The sequence below is a fragment of the Orycteropus afer genome, unplaced genomic scaffold (genome assembly GCF_000298275.1).
Source record: "Orycteropus afer afer isolate SDZICR_OR568_19922 unplaced genomic scaffold, OryAfe1.0 scaffold00237, whole genome shotgun sequence".
In the NCBI taxonomy this organism is placed as follows: domain Eukaryota; kingdom Metazoa; phylum Chordata; class Mammalia; order Tubulidentata; family Orycteropodidae; genus Orycteropus; species Orycteropus afer.
In genome coordinates, this window is record NW_006921824.1 from 4,772,357 (window position 1) to 4,780,233 (window position 7,877).

Consider the following 7,877-nt stretch of genomic DNA (forward strand, 5'->3'; position numbering starts at 1 on the left):
GCACTGGATGTGGTGGGTGGAAGAGTCTCTCAGTTGCTTCTGGTCACTTCCTTTATAGCCATCACTGACTTCTTTTTCATAACTCGGGTTAGGTTTGGGTCTCTCTTGTTCCACTCCAAAATACGAGTCTGAAGAGATGTGACAGGAGAAAAGCCAGATCTGTTGGGTTTTGAGTAGTTTTCTTTCTTCCCCTTGAAGGGCTTTCTTCACCGGTACAGAAAGTTCCCCAACTCTGGAGAATTAATGATTCTGCACATGTACCACAGCAACACGAATACTCTGGAGGTCTGAAGGTCACTATCCGCCATTGCTGAGTCTATCTGATATTTCAAAGGAATATTGGATGTGGCAAACAGGAAGTGAAGGAGTAAATTTCTAAAACCCATTGAACCTGTTGGGGAGGGCTGTGGAGAAAATAAGTTGTTTTTAAAAGGTTGTCTTAAAAAAGACAATAACAATCTCCACACACAACAGAAAGATGGTTTCCTGACTGATGGCTGCTTTATTTCTAATAAGAAAACATCCAGGATGGGGGAAGGATTTCGGTCCCAGTGAGAGGTAGTGGAAACTTCTCTGGTATCACTCCCTGGAACCACATGGAACCACCTCACTCAGGCTCTACAAACTGGTCTGCTCTCCCTGCAGGAGGACTACAACCAGCTACGGCCGCTCTCCTACCCCAACACGGACGTGTTTTTGATCTGTTTCTCCGTGGTCAATCCTGCCTCTTATCACAACGTCCAGGAGGAATGGGTCCCGGAGCTGAAAGACTGCATGCCTCATGTGCCTTACGTCCTCATAGGGACACAGGTTAAAACGCAGGAAGGGCAGGGTGGGGCAGGGAAGGGGCGGAAAAGGGAAGGTTCCCAAAGATAAACCCTGACCCTTCCCATACCTCATGAACTTCAAAGTCTACCAAACACTGTAGAACAGTGCCTAGATACCAATTAGAACAGCAGTTCTCAGCCCATACTTTGAAAAGGCAATATACTATTTAATACAAAACAGGAATTCTTATATGACCTTTAAAAGCTAAATGCTCAGTTTAAAAAAAAAAAAAAAGTATTTTTTGAAATAGACATCCTTCTCCAGCCCTGAGGCAGAGGAATGAGGTGAAGGTGTTAACTGCGCTTATTACCTAATATTTTTTGTATCTGAAATGCATGGTTGTTTTAAAATCACAAAATACGTACGAATGTCAAAATGACCCCAAGTGATCAAAACGAGCACATTTTGACAGGAACTCCATAATAACACTCCTCGGGAACAAAGATAGAAATTCATTCTTCTCTACAGCAGTTAGGCCCCTCCATCTTCAGACCTTAGCAAAGTTAAAACAGGTATACCAGATAAACAATCCTACGATTTTAAGCACTTTTGAAAGTGTTTTCAAAGTTAACAAAGTGCTACAGTTTGAATTTCCAATAGTAAGCCTAGTGCACAAATACATTAAAGATTGTTCCAACCTTTTGTATTTTAAATGGATTTTGTTCTTTGGTTTTGTTCTTTGGTTTTTTTTTGTTTTTTTTTAAATCCAAATTACTACCCCAATGACATAGAAATGTAGTAATACCAAAAGGCCTTATTATTATCTGTCTCATATGTTGTCTCCTTCAATGTGTTTCCTAGTTTACATTTTGGCTTGACAAAGAGAAATTTCATAAAACAAAGGAAAGCGAAGTATTTCCTAGTGAAGATATGCACAGATATACAATGTATGTTTAGCTAGAGACAAGTTATAAGAATTCACACATCCATAAATCAAAGTTCAGTCTGATTCTAGTATGAAGGATACTTATTTGTTTGAATGAAGCTTTTCGCCTTAAATTTCAGCTGATAATGTTTGATCATATTGACGGAGCTTGCATCCCTGCTGCTAAAATATGTGATAGGACAGTCAAACACCTTTGAGTTTTTTGAACCTATTGCATAACATAGTGGACTTGAATTAATGGCCTGCCGTGTGGCTTGATCTCATTGGGACTGTGCCTTTTTATTTGTCCACCTTTGATTTGTTAGCCTCAGCAGCCAGTAGCTGCCTGAGTGAAGAGTAAATCCATTAAAAAAATAAAATATGTGAGTAGAGCAACATGCTCATAAGTGGGACCCAAATATGTGACTACATTGTTGTTTATTTGTTTTAAGACAAGAGCCCTCATGTACCCACGTTCACACCCATTCATGTATTCTGGGTTCACATATACAGTGAGATTTTAAAGCGATCAAAATATTTAGTCAAATATTCAAACCTAATCCAAATGTGTATGTTAACTTAAACAGTTCTGTTTGAAAAGACTAATGCTTATTTCTTAAGCAAACCCTTCGCAAATTCCTCCTTGGCACTTGCCTTCAGAGCCTGTAGCACATTCGTTGAATATTTTCACAGGTGGCAAATCTTTATCCCTTGGAGGGTAGAGATTTGATTTGGAAAGGTTATACGCGCGCGCACACACACACACACACACACACACACACACACAAAGATGTATTCAAAAGCAGGAAATGAACTATTATGTACTGTCAAGTAATATAATTTGTGATCAAAACAGTGTTACCTTACCACTGTTAAGGTCATAAGATTGATTATCTTGTATGACCTATAAATGGGATCTAAAAATAAACTGGAAATTTCCCAAACTTCCAAGTCAGAAACAGAATCATTAGAGGAACTTTTCAGCCTCCCATGGTAACTGCTTTGAAGGGAAACATATAAGGTGTGTTCATTTAAAAAGAAACCACTTTACATGCTTCCTTGAAAATTCAACATTAAGGGGGAAAAGTCTATTAAATCACAGTTTAAACTATTTGGTAAAGTCTGACAAAAATGAGTTTATCACATGTGTGTTTTTTGCCAGATTGATCTTCGCGATGACCCCAAAACTTTGGCCCGTTTGCTGTATATGAAAGAGAAACCTCTCACTTATGAGCATGGTGTGAAACTTGCGAAAGCGGTACAGTCAATTTGAATTTAATTTTGAATGTGTGCTTGCTGAAAGAAGAGTTTAGTATATGACAAACAAAGGCTTTGCGATAAGTGAGATCCGTAGGGTTTTGCTTTAAACAAGTACAGCGTGTTTAGAAAACTTCTACTTTATAGTCTCCCCTCTGTTCTAGTAAGGCTGAAAGGGGCCATTTGGTTAGCAGTCCTGTCAGCCAGCGTGGTCTGTTTCTCATTAAGAAAGAAACTTGGTGAATTTAAACAGCTGAAGCACTTATTTGATTTAGCAACCTCTAGAACATCTACTTACCATATTTAGTATGAAATAAGGGAGTCGGAGGTATATTTGTCGATCTCACCTACTTATCATTGGTGTAACTCATTTAAATGACTCTTACGAGGCATTTTGTTATTTTCTTGGGAGAAACTCAGATTAGCATCTGGCAGGGTTGTATTTGTCCAACATCTTTCACTGTATTATGAACAGCCACTTAGAGAGGCTGGATTGTGTCACAAACAGCATCTGGAAGAGTAGCATAGACCAAAAAAATAACTCATTGGGAAATCCAAGTGGCTGTTCCTCAGATAATAGCAACTTGCTCACGGCTGGAACTGTTGTCACGGACCTGTCTTTATTCTTGAGAGCTTAGCACTTTGATCGGGAAATGTTTTAGAAAGTTATTTGCCAGACAAAGTTGTCGTCTTCCCATTACCACCAAGATGTGTACAAAGCAGACACTAGAATGGACAGAAGAAGAGGTAAGTACTGTATGCAAGAGGAGGCTTCTAACTCACATTTCCATAACCTGAATCCACTTCCTCATTTCATCACAAATCCATCGACCTCACATCAGAGGTTTTAAATTTTTCTGTTTTCCCTTTTAAATAACCAACCCTGTAAAACACATGTCTCAGGCAGATCTAGGAGTCACCCTCTTTAAGCCTGTCAAGAATAAGATTAACTACAGTGTCTTTGTTAACAATGTTTCTCTTATTAAAACGTGCTTATAATGCCCAAAATTAAAAAATGGCACACTTAAATCAAGATGAATTACATAAAATTGCATTTTTAGGGCTGCAGTATATGAGAACATCCTACAAATACTTGAGACACTAAACTCTTCCCATTTCTGTTAATAGTCATGTTAATACTACTAGTAGGAGCCGCTCATGGAGTTCTTAGGGTGCTAAGCACAGGCCATCCCCAGGTTACCAATGAGATCTATTCCTAAGTGCATCTTTAAAGTCAAAAATGTGCAACTAAGTTGGTACAGGTGCTTATGGTTCTAAGTTAGCCTATCTTAGTGCAAGAAAAGCCTTGAAGTCTTTTCCATGATTTAAAGGCTGCACATGCAGCAAGTGAGGGTGATTATGATAAAGAATTTGTTGCGATTAGGGGCTGGTTTGTTTCAAAGTGAGAGCAAATTTACATTATATTAAAGGGCAAGTATGAGTTGTCCAAAGGAGCTCTGATGGCAGTGTTTAAGGCATTCATCTGCTAACCAGAAGGTCACTCAAACCCACCAGCCACTCCATGGGAGAAAAATGAGGCAGTCTGCTTCTGTAAAGATTTATATCCTTGGGTACCCTATGGGACAGTTCTGCTCTGTCCTAAAGGGTCACCATGAGTTGGAATTGACTCGATGGCAGTGGGTTTGGTATTTTTTGGTTTATGAGTAATCCATAAATCAATGTACTAACCTGGGGACTTAACTGTATTTCTCAAACTCGATCTCATTTGATCCTTATGAAAACTCTCCCAAACAGATAGTGTTTTTCTCATTTCATGGATTAGGAAACAAAATCTTAAGATTAACATGCCTGGTCCACATAGCTGATAATAACAAAGTCCAGAAATTCTAATGCATGTCTGCAGACTTTACCACCCGTGCACCTGACCACTGTGTAAACTGTCTCCTCTCCAAAACCAGTTGTGGTGGAGTCCAGCCAACTATGGCGACCTCATGTGTGTCACACTAGAACTGTGCTCCACAGGGTTTTCACGGATTGATTCTTTTTTTTTTTTTTTTTTGATAGATCACCAGGACTTTCTTCTGAGGCACCTCTGGCTAGATTCGAACTTCCAGCATTTAGTTTAGCAGCTGGGTACCTTAACTGCTTGCAAAACCCAGGACTTTGTCTCTTCAACTGTATATTTTCCTCCAATAAAATGTCTATAGGTCTAAAGGCTCAAACATTCAACCTCAAATTTTGTCATTAAGGTACATAAGTCTACAGCTCCGTAAGTAACTGTATGCGGTACCTAATTACATTTTTCACAACCAGGAGGTCCCACTGGCTCTTGGCAGGAACTTGGTTTCTGCATCCCTTGCTTCAGAGTCTCTCACCCTCCATCCTTTCAATATCCTAGCCTTACTCGTGCATTTGGAAAACTGTTTTCTCTCCTCTCAAAAGAAGTCATTGCAAAGCCTCCCATCTCATTTCATACTTATTTTAGGAACAATGGCTGAGTTCACCACTTTATTGCCTTTTGCCAGTTTCTCCTAGCAACTGCTCTCAGATACAGAGACAATCATGTTTAGCTTACAAAATGCAATTTAGGAGAAAAACCAAGCAAGATTTTAACTTGTTTCATCACAATTCATGTAATTATAGAGATGCTTTAAGTATCTCTACTCTCTGACTTTTCTGTCAAGGCATTTATAATAACAACCAGCATTTACAGAGTGTTGGCAATGCACTCGTGCCAAGCTCTTTACATGCCTTGTCTTAATTAATCCTCACAGCAACCCCCTGAGGTATGTACATTATCATCTCCACTTTCCTAGAGGAAACTGAGTCTCAGGTTAAAGTCACACAGTTGGAAGGTGGCAGAGCTTTCTAAAACTGCTTTCACCACCACACGCTCCTGCCTTCCTTGTATAATCAGAAAATAAACCCTTAGGTTTGGGGGCATCTTTATACACTGAAGATCCTTTTTTTATTTTATGTGAATATGTACACAGCAAAGGGTACATTGTTTCAACAAAGTCTACATGTGCAATTCAATGACATTACATTCTAACTGTTCTCACTATCCTTTTTCAAATTAATCCACCTTCATTAATGTAAAGTCACTGCCCCCTAAACTCATCTAACCTTTTAAGATACTGTTTTGGCAATTTCTGAAGATCCCTATTTAAGGTTCATATTCGCCCCATAGTTTTAATGCTTCATAAGTTCAGATTTTTCATATCTGAATCCCTTTCTTAGTACTTTTCAATAATTAAAAAAAAAAAAAAACCTGCCGTCAAGTCAGTTCCAAATCATAGCAACCCCTCCTTGGCTTTTCAAGGCAGTATCTCTACGGAAGTAGATTGCCCAATCTTTCTTCTGAGGAGTGGTTGGTGGGTTTGAACCACAGCCTTCTGGTTAGCACTACGCCACCAGAGCTTCTCAATCGCCAAGCATTTTTCATCTATCATCTCTTTTTAGTCTCAAGGGGCATTTGCTTTATTTTTAAAGGATGTTTTCATATCAAACATTTGTAATTAGTTATACTCCAAAGTCGGCTACATTTACATAAATATTTTGTATCAATTTATAAACGTTCATTGATTTGTTTTATCCTCCTCTTCACTAATGTGTTTTTTCCCCTTCAGTCTACTTTTCCCATTTTGTTTTCGTTTTAACAAATGTGTATATGTCCACATTGCTACTGGATTTATTTGACAATAATTGATTGAACACATAATATATGCCACATGCGATGCTACATTTTATCTCTAAAATTATAATTTTTGGTTCTTTCTCATTCCCAATTCCATTTGATACAACCTCAATATGATTTTCTAAGATCAGACTTCCTAAGGTATCTCTTGGTACAATTTACAATTTTTCCCTTTCAGTCATTGGCCTCTCCCTGCCCTCCCCTGCTATCTTCTTCACCCTTCATACATTTTTGGCTTTTTGTTATTGTCACACTTTGGCTTAACACCCATTTCCTGCAGGGTTTTAACATGCGCAGATGGGATTTAAAACAATAGCAACAACAAAAGTTAATGTCAATGCTGTTAATAAACTACAGTTTCTAATACTCTTCACCTGACTGAAAAAGTCATTTTTATCCTCATCATGTGCAGTGGCAGAAATAGTTAAGTGCTTGACTTCTAGCAGAAAGATTGGCAGTTCAAACCCATCTAGAAGCATCTTAGAAGACAGGCCTGGAAATCTGCCTTGGAAACCCTATGGAATAGTCCTATCGGCACACACGGGGTCACCATGAGCTGGAACAGCCTTGACAGCAAGACAAGTCTTACAAAACAATAACATTCTTGTGCTGGTCATTTCTTCTTCTCCCATGATCATTAAAAATCACTCCATTGCTGGGGCCCGAGTTACAGAATTGAGGGAGACATACTCCTGCCCTCAAGAGGCCCTGAAGCCAGGAGAGGAGGGAGCAGGCAAACAAAAAGCACTCCAACTGAATGTAGGTGGTAAGACTGTGTAACGTACTAAGATAGCAGAGAGAAGGAAGAAGCTAATTCATTTAGGGAAGGAGGAATCAGAAAATTTCTTGGGATAGTTGACATCTGAGCCAGATTCAAGAACAAAGATAAGTTTTTCAGGTTGACAAAGTTGAGAGACTATGAACTAAAATTGCAAACAAGGAAAACAGTATATGCAAAGGCATTCTTTAAAGCGTAGGGAGTAAAGTAGCAACTGATAGGCCCAATTTCACCTGTAAGTGTGATTGCTGTCAGATACCAGTTGAGTCCATTTCCAACTCATAGTGGCCCCATGTAACAGACTAGAACTGCCCCATAGGGTTTTCTTGGCTGTAACCTTTATCAAAGCGGATTGCCAAGTCTTTCTCCCCTGGAGCGGCTGAGTAGGTTCAAACTGCCAACCTTTTTGATAGCAGCCAAGCACTTAACCATTGTACCACCAGGATCCTTTTTAATGTGATTAAGTGATCAATAGCAACAATTTGGAGACT

At 39.1% G+C, this 7,877-nt stretch overlaps 1 protein-coding gene across 1 annotated transcript in view; it reads left to right on the forward strand.

Annotated features, from left to right (window-relative positions):
* RHOJ (ras homolog family member J) overlaps nucleotides 1-7,877 on the forward strand; it is a 160,198-nt gene that overhangs the window by 147,938 nt on the left and 4,383 nt on the right. The window contains exons 3-4 of the mRNA XM_007949092.2: nucleotides 646-810; nucleotides 2,856-2,951. Of these exons, the coding sequence (XP_007947283.2) occupies nucleotides 646-810; nucleotides 2,856-2,951 (261 nt within the window). The remainder of the gene's footprint in view (nucleotides 1-645; nucleotides 811-2,855; nucleotides 2,952-7,877) is intronic.